The 23143-nt window shown below is 47.2% G+C and overlaps 1 protein-coding gene across 5 annotated transcripts in view; it reads left to right on the top strand.

Moving 5' to 3' along the window:
- SLC10A7 (solute carrier family 10 member 7) overlaps positions 1-10958 on the top strand; it is a 311030-nt gene extending 300072 nt beyond the window's left edge. For 4 of the 5 annotated variants that reach the window (XM_069556753.1, XM_069556752.1, XM_069556755.1 and 1 more), the window contains 2 exons: positions 4623-4768; positions 8413-10958. In XM_069556753.1, the coding sequence (XP_069412854.1) occupies positions 4623-4768; positions 8413-8442 (176 nt within the window). In that variant the 3' untranslated portion in view covers positions 8443-10958. Of the gene's footprint in view, positions 1-4622; positions 4769-8000; positions 8188-8412 lie in introns of those variants that run through there. The other variant, XM_069556760.1, reaches the window with a different exon arrangement.
- The last annotated feature ends 12185 nt before the right edge of the window (positions 10959-23143 follow it).

Genomic DNA, 23143 nt, shown 5'->3' on the forward strand with positions numbered 1-23143 from the left:
TTTCGAGCAAGTTTGTTTGTTTTTTTTAAAATTATTGCCCCTTTTTTTCTCCCTAGTTAATGAATGGAGTAAAAATGGAGTGATAAGTCTACACAGTAACTTTATGATGGGGTCTGGATTAGCACAATTCCAATCCTTCAGCACTCTCCTTCTGAGCACTAAGGTGCTCAGAGACGAAGGCGAAACAGTCGCTGACCCTAAAAAGCCCACAGCTTAGTAAGGGTCACATACACACACACACAAACATACACACACACACACATACACGAAGCAAGCAGTAATAATAAATCAGCAAATGCTAGGCTGGAATGCACCTCAACTGGGTAAGCCTAGAGCAGAAAGGAGGCTTGAGGCAATAAGGATGACTTCCCTGAGGAGGCAAGTTTGGGAACTGAGGGCTTAAAGATTGGGCAGGTCAAGAAGTGGGTGACAAGAATTCTGGGCAAAAAAAAGAGCTCATTGGCAAAGATCAAGAGGCGAGACCTCTCGAGCCTGCGGGGGCGGGGGGGGTGGTGGGTGGCGGGCAGAGGTAGGAGGAGAGGGTACTGTGCTCCCAGTGGCTGGAGCACAGGGGGAGTCGAGGGGCGGGGTGGTGAGCCACAGAGGGGTTTGCACTCAGTCTGGCTCCTGACGAGAAAATACCCTGCACAAGACAAGCCTGAAGGCAGAGAGCCCGGTTTGGGGAGTGTGTGGGGGGCACAGGTGAGGCCCACCATGCCCTGAAGGAAGGTTGGGGGAGGAGGTATGCGTGGTCACCCAGGGGCTGCTGAGCCTCCTTAGTGAAGCTTCGTCACGTGCTGTAGTTAATCTGTTCAGCGAGTGCTCGTTGAATGAATGAGCGATGGGGTGAACTAGTGAAAGGGTGGGTGAAGAGGATGAAAGGGCGGTGCGTTACATGGGCTTCTGGGAAATGAGATCTAGCCCATGTTCTCTGGTTTGACTTGAAGATCAAGTTTTGCCGAATTCATGGCCAGGTGACAGAAATCGCAGGGTGGGAAGTGCAGTGGCCGGTGCTGGGAAGCTCTCTGTTGCATTTCCAGTGTTCATCCTGACAGTGCTGGAACCCAGCCAGGAGGCCTGAGAACAGAGGTCATAAGCTCATTGCTTCCAAGTGATTGTGGCCACTGCCTGGACCACTCGGGCGTGGAGAAGCTAATTCTCCTCCCCTCACTCACTCCTCCCAGCTTCTCTTTCTACTCTGACTCTTGAGAAAATGAAAAGGCACTGAGCAGAAGCTACTGACTTGGGGCCAGAAGGGCAGACAGGGAGAAACTGAAGGAAGCATGGGAAAGACACACAGACACAGAGGAGACGGCAAAGACACTAATGATTGAAAAGGAAAGTGACTCCGGATGATTGAGAAGTGAGGGAACATTCCAGACCCAGGGGACAGAAAGGTTCCAAAACAAAGAGCTTGACTCTGGAGCCTCGGTCCTTTCATGCAGGGACTAGCCTGTTGGGAATCCACCGTGAGAGGGTGACAAGACACAGCAGAGGCACCTGACCCTCATCTTCGGAAGCCAGGTTTTCCTCTCTGATTTTATTTTCAATCATATTTTTAACAGTCACCAGGAAGAGTGGTGATAGGAAATCTGATTAACAATGAACAAGAATGAGAGACTTCACTGGTGGCCCAGTGGCTGAGACTCCACGCTTCCAATGCAGGGGGGCTAAGTTTGATCCCTGGTTAGGGAACTAGATCTCACATGCCTCATCTAAAGAGCCTGCAAGCTGCAATGACGATTGTAGATCCCATGTGTCACAAGTGAGACCTGGCACACCCAAACAAACAGTTAACCAGAAGGAATTGCAGGCTCACAGAGTGGTGAAGGGAATTCCCTGCTTTGTTTGACAAACGGCTATAGCAGCTGCCAGTCATGGTAGAACCCTCTCTGGAGGTAGATGGCTGGGGTGCCAGGCTGAGTGAGAGCGTGTCTGTGTCTCCAGGGTGAGTCAGGCAAACGCACCAGCCCATCAACCCAGGGACAATTAAACAGCTGGAAAACTGGAAAGTGGAGAGGGGACAATGAATAGCCGGAGCTGGGGGAATAAAGGAAGAAGCTGGAGATCTCAGAACCTATCAGTAGAAGTCTGGAGAGGAAATGAAGGTCAGCCTTCCTAGGATGCGGCATAAGGGGCTATCCACTGGGGCTAACCCCCAGGCACCTGCCCCTTCTCCAGACTTCCTGTGGTGCCCTCTCTGGGCAGAACAAAGAAGGGAGCCATGATGTGATGAGGAGGAGTGATGTTTGCAGAATCCCAACCCCGTCAGCAAATATGTACGGAGGAGTCTGTTGGAAGATGAAATAAAAGAGCTGAAGAACCAGCCCGGGCCAGAAGAGAACTTCACATGCATCGGTACTAGGGACTACAGGAGGTAGAAGGTCAGGTGTACTCTGGAAGCTTCTGGAAGTCAACTTCCATCTGGAGTTCCCTTGCAGCTATGAGAATAGGCCTCACAGTTACTGAGCTCCTGGCTGATGTGAAATCACAAGAACACCCCTGTGAGAAGCAGGGGAGTCCAAGGTCTGCTGCCCCGGAGCACTCCTGGGAGGAACCCGAGGGGAGAGTGTCCCAAAAAGACTCTGGATCGGACAGCTCTTTGCAGCCCAGGTCCTGTTCTGCTTCATGGAGCCACCATCCCCAGGACGTCTTGAAGACCTCAGAGGCCTTGACCCCAGCCTGACACAGAGAACTGGAAACCCAGGGGACCTGAATTGCAGTAAAGACCCCACCTCTTGGGAAAGTTATCCAGCCTCTCGGCATTTCATTCATATGGGAGAGCCCTTGACATCTAGTAGAGCACCTGGCATCTAGTTAAGCGCCCACCGCACACAGAAACATTGTTGTCATCATTACTGTTATCTTTTCATCGCACTCCAGTGAGCTGCTGAGGTCCTTTCCATGATGATACCTTGTGTATCTTGCTTACTGGAGAGGTAGCTCTGCGACTGTAGCTGTGAACCTGCTTTGGCTTACTGAAGAACGTCACAGAGCCTGCCTGAGCGTAGCCAAGAAAGTGGAACTCAGGTGATTTAGCCCAGCAGCCATGGGCCTTGAATTTTGAGTAAGAAATCCCTGCTCTGATCTCTTTTAGAAACAAATACTTCCATATTTATATCATTTGCTCCCTTTATGCCCCGCTGTTACTCCACCCTACCCTCCAACTCGTTCACATCATCCTTTTGGGCCAGATAACCTCTCCTGAGAATTTCCCTGGTGGTTCAGTGGTTAAGAATCCACCTTCTAATGCCAGGGACGCAAGTTCGATCCCTGGCCAGGGAACTAAGATCCTACATGCCTCAGCACCACAACAAAGATCCAGAGCAGCCAAAAAAAAAAAAAAAGTAATAGCCTTTTCCAAAAATAGGAAGAATATATGTTTAGATCTTCTTTGTTTCTCATTGTGGAACTTTTTTGAATGTTGCAAATTCAAATCCAATAAATGGATTAAGCATATTACATTCAAAAACAAAGCTCCTTTGTTCTTTATATTAGTGAGAAGACAGAAACTGTGCAAGATTAAACATTTGGAGCTTCGAGAGAGACATTGTTTGGGAAGAGTTAAGTGTTTGCAGTTGATGGCAATGATATGTGAGGCTATGAAAAAGAAAGCAGCCATGAAATACATTTTTGCATAAAGGTTTGAAATTTATTAGAAGGTAAAAATAATTGAAAAAGCAGAGCTCTCCTCACCGGGTTATAATAAAATGTTATTTATGGGCCATCATTGCATGTGTTTAGGAGCTTGGTTCCTTTTCAGTGGCTGTTCTCAAAGAAACGAAAAGAAAGCTAAGCTCTTAAAGCTGTTCAGATGACAAAACTGATGTGTATACACAATCTTCTGATGACTGGGTCACATTAAAGCAAGTGGTGGTAACAGTCAAACCACCAGAGTCTGAATTCTGTTATAGAAGCTTAATAGGTACACATGCCAGGTGGGTACTTACAAACTCTGCATGCTTTGCCATGGGTACAATAGAGCCGCAGACTCATTTAGTAGTACTATCCATTTACCTAAGTACCAGTAAGACCTTCACTGTGGGGTTTAATCACTCAGCACAGATTTTAGAATTTTCATCTGCCATACATAATACTGCTTAAAGCGCTTTGAGCTTCTTGGCCCAAAGAGTGGGCAAAGCCTTTATGACTGTCTCTTTGGCTAAAGTACCCTCCTCTTTATCTTATCAAATCCTTTCAGCCCCTAAGTGAACTTAGGTGCTTTGAAATGGTGTCTAGCAGGCCTCCATAAAGACCAGTGGAGTGTTTTACTGCTAAGCAAATGACCCATTTTTAACCTCTACCAGTATGCCTCAGTCTTCTAAAGCAACTCTCTTCCACACTGTCTTCTCTCCTCTCCTTGTTAGACAGGCAGTGAGAATTACCGGTGCCCTTGAACTGACCCCCTTTTCAGTTTTAATCTCTTCTAGAGCTTCGAGCTTTACATAGTAAAAGGAAGATGGAAAGGTATGGTGATTCATTCGAGACGTTCCCTGTTTGGTTCTGTGAATATCCACAGGGGGAGGATGGTGCGTGCCCACGTCCAGCTTTAACGGCCTGTGTCTTTAGTTTGATGACAGACTGAATTTGCCTCTGGGTTTTCCGTCCTCTTTGTTCATCAGGAATCCCAATGCTGAAGATCGTGTTCGCAGGCCACGAGTACCTCTCTTTAATATCCGTCCCCTTGCTCATCTACCACCCGGTGCAGATCCTCCTGGGAAGCGTGCTCGTGCCAACAATAAAGTCCTGGATGGTGTCAAGGCAGAAGGTGAGACTCTAGAAGGATCTTCTTTGGATCCAAGTCACACTGAAATGCTATTTCTGAATCTTAGCCATTCATACATGTTAGCATTTGCACATATAACCTTGTTCTCAAGTACACATTTTCTTAACTAAATTCAATAATAATGATGCATTAATCCATTTCAATTTGAACAAGCGAGCTGAGGACCAATTGTTCTACATTGTTATAAAAGCACGATGATACTTAAAATGCAGTTTTTAAAAGCCGTTTTTAATTTGCTCATGTTGAAGGGCATATTACAGTGAAGTAAAGGTTCAGTAAACATACTCAAAATATACGTGCCCCACCGCTCGGATGCCCACCATCTTTGCCTCTTCATCCCGCCTCTTCATTCGCATGTGTCCTGATTTCACATTTTTCTAAACATAATAGCACTTGGATTTATCTAGAATGTCTCTTTCTCTTTAATTTTCCAGACACTTCACAACTTCTTTATATTGCCAAACTATGTGTTTGGGAATTAAATAAGAGTTCAGTAGCAAACGAGGCCACACAGTGATGTCAATTTCACCACACTCGGCTCAGAAGCCTTCTTATTTGGTATTTGTGGATTTATAAAATTATGTGTGCTAAGTCACTTCACTCATGCCCAATTCTTTATGACCCTGTGGACTGTAGCCCTCCAGGCTCCTCTGTCCATGGGATTCTCCAGGCAATAATACAGGAGTGGGTTGTCATGTTCTCCTCCAAGGGATCTTCCCAACCCAGGGACTGAGCCCACATCTCTTATATCTCCTGTGTTGGGAGGCAAGGGTTCTTTACCTCTAGCACCACCCAGGAAGCCCAAAATTATATATCATATTAAAAACCAAAATAAAACAGAGTGAGTGACTCATACGAAATGTAGACGCAGTACCTACTGCAGAAGCACCCATTGAGCTGACTCCTTCCCAGCGGCTCAGACTTTGCAAGACTACTTTCAGCCCACTTACAAGGTGGCAGCTGTCACAGGAGATGAGGAGGAGGAGGAGACAGCCAGTGACACAGCCCGTGTCATGTCCTTCAGTTCAGTTCACTCACTCAGCCATGCCCAACTCTTTGCGACCTCATAAACTGCAACACGCCAGACTTCCCCGTCCATCACCAACTCCCAGAGCTTGCTCACACTCATGTCCTTCAAGTCAGTGATGCCATCCAACCATCTTATCCTCTGTCACCCCCTTCTCCTCCTACCTTCAATCTTTCCCAGCATCAGAGTCTTTTCCAATGAGTCAGTTCTTCTCATCAGGTGGCCAAAGTATTGGAGTTTCAGCATCAGTCCTTCCAGTGAATATTCAGGACTGATTTCCTTTAGGATTGATTGGTTGGCTCTCCTTGCAGTCCAAGGGACTCTCAAGAGTCTTCTCCAACACCACAGTTCAAAAGCATCAATTCTTCGGCACTCAGCTTTCTTTATAGTCCAACTCTCACATCCATACATGACTACTGGAAAAACCATAGCTTTGATTAGACAGACCTTTGTCGGCAAAGTAATGTGTTTGCTTTTTAATATACTGTCTAGTTTGGTCATAGCTTTTCTTCTTCAAGGAGCAAGCGTCCTTTAATTTCATGGCTGCAGTCACCATCTGCAGTGATCTTGAAGCCCAAGAAAATAAAGTCTCTCGGTTTCATGTCCTAAGTGTCCTGAAAACAGAAGAGCCCCACCACCACCTGTTAAGCTCCATGTGTGCTCAGCACGTCCAGCCTTCACCAGATTCAGAGTGTGGACCCTCGAGCCCAGCTGCCCGTTCTGCCACCTTGCCCACATGACCCTGCCTGTGTTCCTTCACTTCTCTGAACCTGTCTGTGCCACTCTGAGACTCATGATAACATCTGCTCTTTGCCGTTACGGAGGATTACGTGGCAGGTGTTTGACAAAAGCCACTGATACAATCACTGTCATCATCACTGAAGTCTGGGCTTCTCTACAACTGTTTGTGGCAATCTCTGCTGTCCCCACGGAACACATGGGAACTAGGCCCAGAGAGCTGAGCAACTTGCCCAGAGTCATATGGGTAGTATAGTCAGTGCGAGAGTTAGGACTTGAACCTTGGTCTATTTGTCCGCCCTGATCTTTCCCCCACACCACGATGATGCTCCGAACAGAAACACAAGATTGTTTTATTTAATTTACTGCAGTTCATTTACAGTGCTGTATTAGTTTCAAGTGTATAGCAACACAATTCGATTACATATAAGAATAAGAATATGTAGTCTTTTTCAGATTCTTTCCCATTATAGGTTCAGTTCAGTTCAGTTCAGTCGCTCAGTCATGTCCGACTCTTTGCGACCCCATGAACTGCAGCATGCCAGGCCTCCCTGTGGTTATTACAAGATATTGACTATAGTTTCCTGTGCTATACAGTAGGTTCTTGTTGTTTATCCATTTTATATCTAGCAGCGTGTATGTATAAATCCCAAGCTGTCATAATTGCTCTCCCCTACTACAAGACTGCTTTTAGAAGGTGAGCCCTAGGTCCCCAGAATTCTGAGAGAGTAGTGCTCCAGCACTTTCACTCGCCTTGTTACTGAACAAAACATGAGCAAACAGCATTCTATGCTGGGGCCCATGCCAGGCTGGTTGCTTCCCAGAGTTGCTGCTGCTACTGCTGCTGCTGCTAAGTCGCTTCAGTCGTGTCCGACTCTGTGCGACCCCATAGACGGCAGCCCACGAGGCTCCCCCGTCCCTGGGATTCTCCAGGCAAGAACACTGGAGTGGGTTGCCATTTCCTTCTCCAATGCATGGAAGTAAAAAGTGAAAGTGAAGTCGCTCAGTCATGCCCGACTCTTAGCGACCCCATGGACTGCAGCCCACCAGGCTCCTCCATCCATGGGATTCTCCAGGCAAGAGTACTGGAGTGGGGTGCCACTGCCTTCTCCACAGAGTTGCTAGAGGAGTGGTTTAGTAACAATTGTTTCTTTTACTCTTTTTCCCCTTTGAAAACTTCCACTTGTATTCATGCTCATGGCTAACAATGTGTATGTACACAATAGACTAGAATTTATAGATATCAATTTTGACAAAGAGTGAAGAAAATTATTTGAAATTCCCAATATTCCATCAATAATATGCAATCCTAGTAAACTGGAAATTAATCAGAATGAAGTTTTTCTTCTAAATGTTTAAAAGCTCTGGGATTTATCCTACAGAGTAACAGAAGCATGTCCAAAAGGGAAACTAACCTGGACAACACCACTCATTTTTCCATTTGTACAGAAATTACTCCAAACCAGGGGGCCACTGGCTAATGTGGAATCAGCCAGAAGGCTCGAAAATTATTTAGCCGTCCCATCCGGCCACAAAATAAATAGAAAGTGTCCATCGTAAGGGTATCCATGAGTGTCTCCTCCACTTTGCTGATAATACTAAGACCCACGGGGACCTTCTAGCACACAGCAGATGAGATGAGTAGCCACGCCAGGCAAGGGGACATGCCAGAGTCTGTGGCCAGTGAGGTGGGCAGGTAAACTTGTTTGGATCCAGGAGTTTGGATCATGGGTTGTATAATTGCTGTCTAGGCAGGCCTCTTCTTCTTCCTTGTAGCATAAATTATCTGGTGTTAATTGATGATCTCACATTGTTCGTGGATACAGTCCAACTCTAAACGTCATGTTTTCCTTTCTTGCAGGGAGTGAAATTGATGAGGCCAACCGTATAACAAAGGAGGCGGTCGTTCCGCAGCCATGTATATATGTACAGGATTGTACTTACAGTTCTGAAGACTTGTATTTGTGAACGTTGCTTCGATGCATATTTTATTTTTTTACACACAAAAAAATATGATATAACTGTTTAAAGTGCCTTAAAATGTATTTGACGAGAGCATTATTTCCAAAACCTCCTTTGTTGGTTACTGCCAGGGGCGGTACAGTATTTTGGAGTTGTTTAATTTTCTTTTTTCCTAACGCAGAAAACGGCCATTGAAGGTGACAAAAAAACAAGCACGTTTTCCTCGTACCATCTTTCCTGCACTTCAGCTCTCTCCTGGTTACGATACTGTTTGAAATGAGGTCACATCATCAGGAAAATGCCCTTCCCATGACAGTGAATATTTCCAAAATCTTATTTGATTTACCACATGATTCTTTCTTTTTCTGCAACTGTGACATGCCTCTTCCTTATCAACTCAGCAGGGGTCACAGATTGAATAGCTGCTGAAAAGCATATAAGTCATCTGCATTTCTTGATATCATTTTTTAAGACATTCCTTCAAATAGTTTCCACGCAGAAATTCCTCAGTTCCATTATAAGAGACTGTGGTGTTCTGTGTCTTAAATTTATTATAAGCTGCTTCAAAGAAAGGGCCTGATGTTTGAGTTATGAGTCAAAGTACATGAGGTTTTGAGATTAAACTACAGGATTTGGGTTTCAGGATTTTTTTCAAATTCTATTTCAAATGTTTTCCCTTTTTCTTCCGTCATTTCTTTCTTACCTGTTTTCCAGCACACCTGGAAACTCCCAACAGCCAAATGTGAGACACCGAAATGTTACAGTTAGTTTGAGTGGCAACAATTAATGATGGATTATTCCACATTCCACAACTGAGACCAAAATTGTCTTCCTGTTACACTGATGTGCTGAGCACAAATTTCCCCTTTTAGCCAGAAGCAGCCTGTTACATCTTGGAATCAAGTACACTTAAGGCATTTGAAACGTTATTAATGAGAATTTTCCTTGGCAGATTTGACAAACGTTTGCAACATTTTTTAAAAAAAATTAAATCACATTGCTGTTATGAATAAATGAAAATATCAAGGTCGCAGAGGCAAACAAATGTTACATATACACATTCTGTCTAGCTATGTGGAAAGGAAAACAGGCACAGAAAATGCAAAACCATTCATTAACCAAAACAGCAAGTACAGTTAGTTCCCAGACTGGCATCAGCTTGCCACGGAGTACCCAACATTTGCTTCTGCTGAGGCTGGAAGAGCTTTCACAACCCAGTTAGAGAATAAAGTCATTGCTTGATAGAAACGAGGGAACACTTTTTCTCTGCTTCCTGCACACCATCCCGTCACACCTCTCTACTGTTCATGATTTAACAGATGACACTGGCATCCTGAGTTGCACTGAGGCCACATCATGTCTTTAGCAGCTGTTTTGTTGTTATTTTATCAATAACAAAGAGTCATTCCTTAGAAGCTCACTGTGTTTACCAATATCATAAATTTACATTACTGTTACTGCCAGCTCTTATCTTGTGTTACTTCTGAGTCATTTCAATGTCACTGAAACTCATACATTTCACAAGAGTTAGCCTCAGTGTAAGTTTTAAGGCTAGTGCCAGACCCTGCAAAAATCTATGCTAAACAGGCTATTTGTCAAGAATTCCTATTGTCAAGAATTTCACTTGTGTCTAAAACTGTAGCAATTTTGCTTGGTCTTTTGGATGCTTACATATGGAGCACAGAAAGGTTTTTATGTTTTTTTCCTACAAACTTCTTTGAATTTCAGAGTAAATGGAATTGTCTGTCTGAGCTATCATAAAAATCTTCAGCCTAGTATTAGAATACTGATTTTTTCCCCCTCAACTTATCTACCTCTATAGTCTTTCACCTATAGTAGGTGTGACTATGGGATAAAGTTCAACTAGAAATGCTATAACATTTTATCTTTTGCTTTAAAAAAGTGTCTTCTGTTTTCAAATAATCTTTACATAAGTGAATTTTGGTGGCTTTATTGATATGTTTATGCCTATTTCTTTTTTTACACAAAGGCTGTGCATATTTTTCCATAAAGGACAAAAAATAAAATCAAATTTTATTTTTAATTCATGCTTACTGGGATTTAATTATTCATATCTTGAAACATGTCCAGGTACTGCTTTATACATTTGTTTTGTCTAAATGTATTTATGAAAGAACTACATTATATTTATGTTTGCTCACTTTTCCACCTGGATTTTTTCAATGGCTGTTATGAAATTTTATTTTTTAAATGGGTGAGAATATTCATCTTTTCATGTGCTCTTTTCTAAGTTTTCAAATTTTGTGGGTTCTTTTTATTCTTCCCTCTTCTGGTTAAAACTAACACACCTCTGGCTAAATGTTCAGTGTTTATGCTAAATACCAAATTTTTTTAAAAGGATTGGTGAAGTAACGGAGTGGATTATTTATGATGAATGGAAGATGAAGATAATTTTATGATTAAACAAAGGTGTTTCAGAAATCACAAGAGAGCCTGTGGCTTATTTTTGACCTGGTTTCAAATGTACTCATAATCCCTTTCAAGTATCTGTAGATTTCTTTTTTTTTTTAATTCATTCCAATCCTCTTATATTATCTGTAGTAAAATGGATATAAGTTCCATAGTCTTCCCATGTTTCCATCTTGTAACCCCCCACCATGCCATACTGTTAAAATCCAGAAGTTAGCCCTTGCTGGTTAGAGATTTTTCTCAGCATCGGGGTTGAGAACCAAGAGAAACATACTCAACAGAAGGGACAGAATATAGGTGATCTGAGTTTTTTCCACCCTTGTCAATTGTTTCAAGGGTAAGAAAGGTGGACCCCTAGAATGCAGAATGCCCTTTCCAAACCTGGAGCATCTTTACGGGTAAGTACCTTGTGCAGAGGGCTTCCCAGGTGCCACTAGTGGTCAAGAACCCGCCTGCCAGTGCAGGAGACAGAGGAGACCCAGGTTTGATCCCTGGAGGTGGGCATGGCAACCCACTCCAGTATTCCTGCCTCGAGAATCCCATGTACAGAAGAGCGAAGGGGGGCTATAGTCCACAAGGTCGCACAGAGCCCGACACGACTGAAGTGACCTAGCATGCGCGCACCTTGTGCAGAATTCCATACCTTTGTGTTCTTATTCTGCTGTCTTGGCTTCCCTGTAAGGCTGATGGAAATGTCACCTCCTCCAGGAAGCTTTCCTGCTTGCCCATCTAGTGCTAGACTTACTCCCTGTTGACAAGTCCTTAGAAGGAGTCCCTCAAGTCTTCTAAAAGCTTTGCTTGTCTAATCATCACTTTACGTTTCTGTCCCCTCCAATGCGGGCCTTGTTTGTTTTTCTCCTGTGCCTAACACAGTGCCTGACTCAGATCTATAACCCACAAAAATATCATTTTCCAAACTGTGACCTTACGAGGTAGGACAAGAACCTTCATAATTATGAGAGCTCTTACCTATACATAGATGATTACTAAGTTACAAGGAAAACTGTCCTTTTTTTGCTACTGTTCCTATTCTGTACTCAGTTGCTCAGTCGTGTCCGACTCTGCGACACCATGGACTATATAGTCCACCAGGCTCCTCTGTCCATGGGATTTTTCATGCAATACTGCAGTGGGTTGCCATTTCCTACTCCAGGGGATTTTCCTGACCCAGAGATCAAATCTATGTCTCTTGCGTCTCTTGCATTGGCAGGTGGATTCTTTACCACTGCGCCACCTGGGAAGCCCCCATATTACACTTGATCTTCGCCAAGAGGCCAAGAAGCACTGCCGATCCTGAGTGCTGCTAAGAGAAAGGCATGGCTTCAGAGCTGTGTAAATACCAGCTCTCCAAGTTGAGACTGCAGTGTGATACACAAACAGCTTTCATCTTTTATATTTTGACAGAACAATAAACCCTCAACAATTCAGGCTAAATCAGCTCAGGTTGATCTGAATTAGTGAATACTTAATATGCATAAAAATAAAGGGTTTTCCTTATCGGAATTCTGACATACTTACTGTAAAGGCTAGATACAAATTATAACTGTCATAGTATTGGTTTATGTAGATATATACAAAAGGTCTTATAAGTTTATTCTCTTCAGCAAAGCAACTAATCTTATTTATACTAAAGAACAGTCTCTCAAATGTGAGTAAAATATTAACATCACTTAAAGGGAAAACAGTTTCTCACAGACCCTGCAGAACTTATCTGTAGAGCCAACGATGAGAGACTGTATTAAACATTGAACATCACTCTAACCACGGGTCAGTGCCAATGTGCCTATAAACACAGACGCAGGCAAGAACCCTGAAGTCATAGGGCTGAACCGAGTCACAGGGTAACGGGGTCACCCAGAATATCCCAGACCCCCCCCCCCACCCCACTGAGGCCTCCGGCATCTCAGACTCCTCAGCCACACATGGAATTGTTACAGTTCCTCGATTCCTACCGAACCTTGGACACACTGAGTTTGCGGGGCGGGATATGGGGGGTGGCGGTACATAAACTTAAAATGAAATGTTAGGGGAAAAAAAGATTAGACATCCTGTTCCCACCCATCTCCCAGTCACCCTCCCACCTGGAATTTCTCACTCACCTCTCTCCCTTCCTGGTAACCCCACCCACCTGCCCTGTTACCATCTCTCCCTCTCTCCCCCCCTTTCTTCTCCTCCCTTCTCCCCTCTACCCCCAAGTTCACAGATCTTCAGATGTTTGTTCATTCTCTGACTTCCTGAACTTGCCTTGGGGCCGACGGCTGTGTAACTTTCCTCTTGTTGAGCTAGCTCGCATTCCTACACAGGACACTGGAACCAGGCAATCTGAGGATTCAGGTGTGTCCTGAACGAGCTGTAGCCGAAACATTGGGGAGCTGTGACTCTTCTTTCTATGCCAACAAAACAGGCAACCTTTGTGAGTGGGCAATTTGTACAAGTTGCATAACAGACATTTTTAAATATTCAGTCTTACCAGAGACTAGAAGTATTCATTTAAATGAGGTACTAGTTTTCACCTATGACATTGACAAAAAGTTTAAATCTTGATAATATTCAAATATTGAGAAGGGTTTGGGGAGAGGGACCTCATGCCCTCCTAGCAGGAGCATAAGTGGGGATGGAATTTTCTGCAGGGCTATTCGGTCATGCCATCAGAAGTTTAAATATACATGTTCTTCAGTTCAGTTCTTTCCCTTCTGTGAATCCAGAAACAGGTAAGAGGCTAGGGATCTGTCGACAAAGATGTTTTCAGAGCATTGATAATACTAATAGGTCACCCCTTAAACTCAAGGAAATGTTTAAATATTCAATGGTATGTTCTTACTGTAGAACATGATTAAGGCATTCAAAGAAATAAGGGTAGATTACTGTGTAATGACTATATATTGTTGAGTAGGAGGAATAATAAATTTCAGGAAAAATAGTTTTGTCATCCTGGTTTTATAGGTTCTATTTTTTTTCATTAGTTAAAATATATATTACAGATGTGTAGGGACACTACACAAAGTGTTTAGAAGGGTAATTATAAGTAACATTGTTGAGCTTTTCTTTAGGCCGGGCACTATTCCAGGTAGTGTTAGGTAGATAGCATTATCCCCATTGTATGGATGAGAAACAGTTCCGGACTAAGTGGCTTGGTAAGGCAACAAAATTAAGTGGGCACATTTTAACCACTTGTAGTCTACTTAACAGTGGTGAGTCCTGGGACCAGGAATGCAGCGCTGTACATTTTTTTTTTTTTTGGTTGTGGTGGCTCTTTGCCGCTGCGCTGGGGCTTTCTCTAGCTGCAACGAGTGTGGGCTCCTCCTCGTTTCCGAGCACCGGCTTCTCACTGCAGTGGTTTGCCTTGCTGCAGAGCACTGGCTGCAGGGACACAGGTCAGTACTTGCGGCCCCCGGGCACTAAGGTAGTTCAGTAGCTGTGGCACCCAGGCTTAGCTGCTCCCGGAAATCTGGGATCCTCCCGGACTAGGAATCAAACTGCTGTCCCTTGCATTGCAAGGTGGATTCTTAACCACTGAACCACCAGGGAAGCCCTGTCCATTTGATTTTAATCTCACTTTGAAGTTCTAACATGCATGAGGCACAAACTGCGGCTACCTCTTCCACATCTTGAGCAGACAGCATAATTCATTTCTGAACCTTGGTGCACTTGTCAAGCAAAACAGCTTCTGGCTGAGAAGCATCTCTAAACACATCCTAGTGGGGAAATCAGGGAATCTGACTGCCCCCTCATTGACACGAGCGGAATTTTGAGCCATAGTTGACAGTATGAGGAAGGGGACTGAAAGGTCCAAGAATTGGGAGAAGAGGAACAAATGAGAGGAAGAGGGCCCAGCACCTGGCTACAGGCCAGAGAGAAAAGACAGCCCAGTGGGATATCTGAAGTCCTAAGTGATAGTGATGTGCTGTGCTGTGCTTAGTCATTCAGTCGTGTCTGACTCTTTGCAACCCCGTGGACTGCAGCCCACCAGGCTCCTCTTTCCTTGGGGATTCTCCAGGCAAGAATACTACAGTGGGATGCCCTCCTCCATGGGATCTTCCCAACCCAGGGATCAAACCCAGGTCTCCTGCACTGCAGATTCTTTACTGTCCGAGCCACCAGGGATAGTGATAGTGGTTGTTATTATTCTTATTATCATCATTGTCACCCTTTGTAAGTTTTTTCCAGCTTTATTGAGGTATAGTTGACGAAACTGTCAGCAATCTGAAGCGTTTGTGAAAGAATTCCCACAATTAAGTTCATTAACATATCCTTCACTTCACATAGTTACTTTTGTGCGTGAGGATGCTTAATATCTATTCTCTTAGCAAATTTCAGTTATACAACACAGTATTATCAACTACAGCAAGCTGTCTGTTGGATCCTCAGACCTTGTTCAACCTATACTAGAAAGTCTGTACCCTTTTACCGAAGTACTGGAGCTTCAGCTTCAGCATCAGTCCTTTCAATGAATATTCAGGGTTGATTTCCTTCAGGATGGACTGGTTGGATCTCTTTGCAGACCTCCTTGCCATACTTTGGCCACCTGATGTGAAAAGATCATTGGAAAAGACCCTGATGCGGGGAAAGATTGAAGGCAAAAGGAGAACGGGGTATCAGAGGACAGAATGGTTAGATAGCACCACTAACCACTGGTGCAAGCCACTGTCCATGATTCAGTGGACATGAATTTGAGCAAACTCTGGGAGACAGGGAGAAGGAGATGGCACCCCACTCCAGTACTCTGGCCTGGAAAATCCCATGGACGGAGGAGCCTGGTAGGCTGCAGTCCCTGGGGTCGCTAAGAGTCGGACTGAGCGACTTCACTTTCACTTTTCACTTTCATGCATTGGAGAAGGAAATGGCAACCCACTCCAGTGTTCTTGCCTGGAGAATCACAGGGACAGGGGAGCCTGGTGGGCTGCCGTCTATGGGGTTGCACAGAGTCGGACATGACTGAAGCAACTTAGCAGCAGCAGCAGCAGCAGCAGCAGCTGGGAGATAAAGACAGGGGAGCCTGGTGTGCTGCAGTCTATGGGGTCAAAAAGAGTCAAATACAACTTAGCGACTGAACAACAGCAACTGTTCTACCAACCTCCTCTTATCCCTGCTCCCTCAGCCCCTGACAAGCACTTTTCTACTGTCTGCTTCTATGAGTTCTACTTTTTTTTAATTTTTATTTTTTTTTTGAGGAACCTGGAGGGCTGCAGTTCACTGGGTCACACAGTCAGACATGACTGAAGCAGCTTAGCATAACTGATACTATGCAATGTTTGTCTCTCTCTCTCATTTATTTCACTTAGCCAAATACCACGTGTATCACTTCTCTGCTCATGAAGCCAAAGTGAGAACTGCGTAAGGTCATAGGTGTGTTACTAGGACTGCGTGGCAGACACACAGGGCTTGTCACGGTGCCTGGCACTTGCTAAGAACCGATCAGTGACAAGCCAGTATTATGGTTCCACACGGATGGGACCTGGGTAAACTATATCGAACGTGTGGGGTCAGGTGTCAGGGTCTATTCCACGTGACTTCTAATCTATGCAAATGATCTATTAGGCAGTCCATCAGGAGTCCCCAGTCCAGTCAGGACGTGACCTGGACACGAATCCCTCGGTCAGTTAATGAAGACACCTCATTCTCAACTGTAAGTTGGCTACAGCCATCCCTGGCCTCCAGGAGGAACCAAAAGGCCTTTCCAGCCCACTATTGCTGCCTAGATCTTGCCTTTTTCTACTTACTCCAAAAAACTCCACACAGAAATTCTGGCCAACTCCTGCAGCAGTGCTGGGTCTGGCTGACAAGCACCTGGGAACACAGCTCACAGAGCTGCCCATATGAATTCTAGTTTGCTAACGCCTGCCCAACCCGAGCTGACTGCACGGCTGCTCTAGGCCTGTCCTGTGGCCTCTCAGGGGGCTGCTCAGCTTCACTTCACTGGATGCGCCTGGAGCGTCTGGCTGTCCTGTTCACAGGCCCCCTTCCCTCTCACGCCTTTCGTGTGGACCCTTCCAGGCACCCCGGTCTCTGATCTTTCTTCCACCCCCATGCACTCCCTCTGGGAGCCAGTCCTGCAGCACCGGCCACAACTCAGTCAGCCAGTGCTCCCAGCCCGGCAGCCCTGAGCTCATCTTTGGACACCCCCTACCCACCGGTATCCTCAAGGCACTCTGACCCACACACCCTGAAGGAAGTCAGGAACCTCCTTCCCCTACACACCATCCTCCCCAACCAGCTTCCTGAGTTGTCATAGCAACCAGGTCCAGGGGTCCTCCCCTCAGCCTTCCCATTTCCCTTTTCCTATTCAGCTGATCATCAAATTCCTTTACTTCTAAAAACCTCTCCTTAATCTCGACCTTCTTCATCCCACTGCTGCAGTCATCCACTGTGCTTTTTTCCTCCCATAACCCCTTCTCCCTTTCAGGAGCCCCTTGCAGACATTTATCAATCATCTACCACATGCTGGGTTCTCTGCTCAGCGCTTTACACGAAAGGTCCCATGCAATCCTATGAAGATTTTTTTATACTGGTATAATTATTCTCAGCCTCCCCAAGTGGCACAGTGGTAAAGAATTCACCTGCCAATACAGGAGATTCAGGAGACACGGGTTGGATCCCTGAGTCAGGAAGATCCTCTGGAGAAGGGAATGGCTATCCACTCCAGTATTCTTGCCTGGAGTTCTATGGACAGAGGAACCTGGCAGGCTACAGTTCATGCAGCTACAAAAGAGTCAGACAAGATTGAGTGCATACACACACACACACACACACACACACACAATTACTCCCATTTCATAGATAGGAAAGTGGAGGCTCCCATATCATACCTTGTAAGTGGCAAAGCCTGCATCTCCACCTGGAGCACTGACCTGGCCAGCGCCTGTGCTTCTCTCCCCCTCTACACTGCTGACTCCTGATCCGAAGGCTCCCACCATCACCCCACCCCTCTCCCTTCACCGTGAGACACAGCCCTTAGTTTTCATTTGTCTACTGAATTTCTTCCATTGTTTATTTATCTATTGTGTGTGCTATGCTACGTCGCTTCATTCATGTCTGACCCTTTGCAACTCTATGAACTATAGCCCATCAGGCCCCTCTGTCCATGGGATTCTCCAGGCAAGAATACTGGAGTGGGTTGCCATTTCCTTCTCCAGGGGATCTTCCTGACCCAGGGATCAAACCTGGGTCTCCTGCATTGCAAGCAGATTCTGTACCAACTAAGCCATCAGGGAAGGCCCAGTGCTAAGCTAGGGTCCAACCAAAACTCAATTGGATGAGGAGAACTCGGGGGAAGAGGAGCCAGAGCACAGGGGCCAGGCAAAAGGAGGCCGAGGCAGGCCAGTCATTGTAAAGGGAGCCCTGCGCATCAGGGCCTTTTACCTCTGGGTCACTGGTTCAAGTCCAGCCAGGCCTCGGCTGACAGAAAATCATTAGCAGCTCCGTGTCAGGCTGCCTGACAGACGGCAAGCGAGTCTCTGTCTCCATGCAGCAGAAGTGTCCACCTCACACTTGGCGCTCACCAGCCCGGGACTCCGTGGAGACGGAGTAGAAGACACGCGATGGCCGCTGGGGTCTCTGAGGCCAGGCCCGCCTGCATCTCAGCGTTCTCCGCTTGGGAGGCCTGACCCCTCCCTCATCGCTGCCCTTTCATGAGCACTTTATTAATCGAGGTTTGTTTTTCCCTCTGAGGACATTGTTTAGCAAGTAGTCTGAAGTCATGGAACAACTGAGAAAATCTGAGTCTGCAGCCTCAAAAGAAGAGCAGCCAAAAATCACAACAGAAAAATAGCTATTAGACCATTTTATCCTCCGCGGCAGCGCAGGACGAGGCTGGGGGAGGAGGGGGCGGTGGGGGGCTGGGGGGCCCGGTGAAGGGCTTGGCGTGGGGGCCGAACGCGTCCCGGGAAGGTGTAGGCAGTGGCTCCACCACTAGCTCTCCGGCTAAGGGGCACAGGGGACAATGCCCTGTAAGGGAATTTTCATTTCGCCTCCCTTCTTCCCTTTTAGAACCATCTAAGGCATCAGCCGACGGAGAAGGCAATGGCACTCCACTCCAGTACTCTTGCCTGGAAAATCCCACGGGCGGAGGAGCCTGGAAGGCTGCAGTCCATGGGGTCGCTGAGGGTCGGACACGACTGAGCGTCTTCACTTTCACTTGCATGCATTGGAGAAGGAAATGGCAATCCACTCCAGTGTTCTTGCCTGGAGAATCCCAGGGACGGGGGAGCCTGGTGGGCTGCCTGCCGTCTATGGGGTCACATAGAGTCGGACACGACTGAAGTGACTTAGCAGCAGCAGCAGCAGCAAGGCATCAGCCGAAAGGCATCTGAAGCTAAGAAAGACCCTTCCTCTTTCTGAGCACAGACCCTCCTTAAGAGTGTTTATTGAACACCCCCCCCCCCACGCCCCGCCCCAGACTGGGCTCTGGAGAAGGAAATGGCAACCCACTCTAGTACTCTTGCCTGGAGAATCCCGTGGACAGGGGAACCCGGTAGGCTGCCGTCTATGGGGTCGCACAGAGTCGGACACGACTGACGCGACTTACCAGCAGCAGCAGCAGAGTGGGCTCTCCTCACCACCCCAAGGCGGAGGAAGTCCCACCCACCCTGGCTTGTTCTGGCAAACGCACAGGGTGGTCGGCCTCGGCTGCGAACTTCAAAACCCCTCCCCTTGCCGGGTGGTGAAAGCTACAGCGCCGTGTTCCGAGGCTGGGCCGCGGAGAGTGCCCTCGTCGGGGCTGTCCATCCTCCAATGCCTCCTGGGTCATCCCTCCCGAGGCTCTGCGACTCAACAGAAGGCGCCCCCGGGGCTGTGCGAGAGCATCCTCCCCGATCCGCGGCCGCATCCCGTCGGCCAGCAGGGGGCGGGCCGCACCCACCGCCCCTTCTGGGGACCCGCGTCAGCGGCAGCGCCGGAGATGCGGCTTGCGAGCGTGACTCACGGGTCCCGCGCCTCTCTGGCTCAGCTGGCTTTGGGGGGAAGCCGGCCAAGATGCGTGGAGGGCCCTTCTGAGCCACCGGTCAGAGCCCTGAACCAAGAAATCTACTGCTGCACTTCTGTGTCCGGGGAAAGCCCTTTCTTCCTCCTCTCTGGGTCCATCCCCCAGCCCTGCCTGTTAGGACAGGGGCCTGTGGTTTCCAGACCTGAGCTTGACCCCACCCCCTGTTGGGATGAATCCGGGAGAAGAGACCGAAGCTGCGGACCACTGGGAGCAGGCCTGAGCCGCTGCTCCTGCCTCTCTCACTCCGCCGCCCCCCCGCCCCCCACCCCCCCCCCCCGTTTTACTGTTCTAGGGACCTCCTAGGCCTTTCCCAGTGGGTCAGCGGTAAAGAATCTGCCTGTAATGCAGGAGCCACCGGTTGGATCCTTGGGTCAGGAAGATCCCCTGGAGGAGGGCATGGCAACCCATTCCAGTATTCTTGCCAGGAAAATCCCCATGGACAGAGGAGCCTGGTGGCCTACAGCCCATAGGGCCGCAAAGAGCCATACACGACTGAAGCGACTAGGCACACACAGACACAGGTAACTCATGTGTGTGGAGTCAAACAATATTTGTCTGTACTGTATACACTGCGTGTGTGTTCAGTTGCTTCAGACTCTTTGAGACCCCATGGACTATAGCCCATCAGGCTCCTCTGTCCATGGGGATTCTCGGCAAGAATACTGGAGTGGGTTGCCATGCCCTCCTCCAGGAGATCTTCCTGACCCTGGGATAGAACCGGTGTCTCCTGCATTACAGGCTGATTATTTATCACTGAGCCACCCAGGAAGCCCCACACCATGGACTTCCCTGGTAGTACAGTGGTAAAGAATCTGTCTGCCAATGCAAGAGACACAGGTTCGCTCCCTGGGTTGAGAAGATCCCCTGGAGAAGGAAATGGCTAGCCAATCCAGTGTTCTTGCCTGGAAGATCCCTTGGACAGAGGGGCCTGGCAGGCTACAGCCAGTGAGGTTGCAAGAGTCAGGCATGATTTAGCAGAGTTGAGCATGACTTAGCAAACAATAACAACAAATGAGAACCTAAGGAGCTGGGTTTTAAAGATGTATTCATGTATGTGTGTGTGTGTTCACACATGTGCACCTGTGTGTTTAGTTATAAACTCATACGTGCTCCCAGAAAGAAGTTCAGAAAGGGCTCAAGGAAAAGCTGATCTGCCGAGCACCTCTTTGGGAACCACTGCCCAGAGCCCTCCTTGGCTCTTTGCTCTCCCATTTTCTCTATATCCCTAGGACGTAGGCCACAGGGGCACTCTTCGGGAGTCACCGTGGTCACCTTGCTTCTTGAGAGCCTCAGGGCTACTTTCAAATTTAGCCAGGAATTAGTGAACAAGAAGGCTGCACGGCAAAACCCTGGACAGAGGCTTCTACGGATTGCCTTGTCGTTTGTTCCTTTGGGTGTGCAGAGAGGAGGCCAAGGTCAGCAGGGGGGATGGGCCCCAGGAGGAATGGACAGATGTCTGCCTGCCTGGAGCAGCCTGGAGCAAGCTGTGGTCTCGGGCACCTGGTTTACCCGGATTGACCTGGCATACCCTGAAGGAAGGGCGCCCCCTTCTGGCTCCGCCCAGAACCACAGGAGCTCCGACAACCAAGAAGATGCCCACGTGGACAAAGGAAGCAGCGGCCTTTGTACTGCCCCCTTCCTTCTCTAGCTGTGCTTCTGGAAGAATGAAGACCGGTTCCAAGTGAAGTCAAGGTTTGCCTTGACATTTGGAGAACCTGTTTCGGAGGAAGAGCAGGAAGCAGCATCCAGGTCACGCCTAGCGCTGAGCCTGGCACACGGCGCATGCTCAGAAAAACGTTCCTGCCGAAACTGACCTGATACTGCACCGCCTCAACCCCGGGCTGTGGACCGCTTCTGTGTGTCCCTGCTCCTCCCTGAGTTTAGCTTCCTTCTGTAAAATGGGATGTTGATGGTAATACCCACCTCACAGAGCTGATCCCAGAATGAAATGAGGTCACTACAGGAATAATAAGGTCAACCCTAAAAGGTGGCACAAATCTCGAATGGCAAGGTTGAGTACTGTATATCGAACATGCTCCAGAATTAAGGTTATAGTGGCTAAAAATCAGCTCTGATTTATTCACTGACACTCATATTCATCGAGTAAGAAATCTGTGTTGTAAGAATCTCCTGCCTCCCAACCTCCCACCCCACCAATGGAACTCAATGGAACTATTTTCTTTTGGGGTGGAAAAACACTTTTTAAAATAAATTGGGCTGTGTGCTGAATAAAGACAGCCTATCACCACCCCAGACAGCCCTAGCTATACAAAATGTGCACCGCGTCCTCCCAGCACCGAGGCTTGCTCTTATTTACACTTATTTACATATCGAGCCAGATCTCCATGGCTGCCTGCCCGGAAGCCCTATTTTTAATTGTTTGACGCCCCAGCCACCCCTCTGACCCTTCCTGGCACTTTTCTGAGGATTTCCGGCCACTGCTGGCTTGTGAGAGAAGGCACCCAACCAAACCAGAGGCCCCCAGATTGAGCATCTCTAAGCCTCTTTCCAAGGGGATTCTCTAGGGCTGGCCCCCTATGGCGTGGAGGGGGTTTGGAGTGAGGGGAGAGGGCAGCTACAACCCCTGTGGACAAAACGACAGAGGAGGGAAGCAGCTGCCTGTGGGTTCTCCAGCTTTCTTCTCTAGCTATGCTTCTGGAAGAATCAGGAATAGATCCAGGTGAAGAAGGCAAAGGGCTTGCTCTGAAATTAAGACTGGGCTGCAGGTGCCCCCCCGCCCCCTTCTTTTTTTAAAAACAGCACTTCCTAGACAGAGCAATAAAATATATAATTATAAATATTTTCCAAGAGTGCCCTCTAGTGGAAATCTGCAGGCACCGGCAAGTTTGACAAATGGAAGTGACTTGGCTACCAAACTTCGGAATAAAAATAAAGCACCTTTCCCCCAGACCTTCTTCACACGTGACTTTAAAAAGGACCCAGTTTCTTCCACGAGGCCATAAAAAAGTCACATGGCCCTGACTGGAAATGAGGGCTGCCTTAAGTCTTTAAAAGGAAATAGTGCTGGAAATCACACAGGTTGTTTTAAGAACTTTCGGGGCAGGGGGAAGTGTGTGGAAGGGGACAAGGGGAGCGAGCCATGGATTGTATTCCTAGGCTGCGCCTGGGTTGCTGGCCGACGGCTTTTATTTTGGCTGCGAAGTGATCCAAGGCTGCAATAACGTCCAGCCCCAAAGGCCACACACACTGCTGGGCTTTT

Source organism: Ovis canadensis, chromosome 17 (genome assembly GCF_042477335.2).
Source record: "Ovis canadensis isolate MfBH-ARS-UI-01 breed Bighorn chromosome 17, ARS-UI_OviCan_v2, whole genome shotgun sequence".
NCBI lineage: Eukaryota > Metazoa > Chordata > Mammalia > Artiodactyla > Bovidae > Ovis > Ovis canadensis.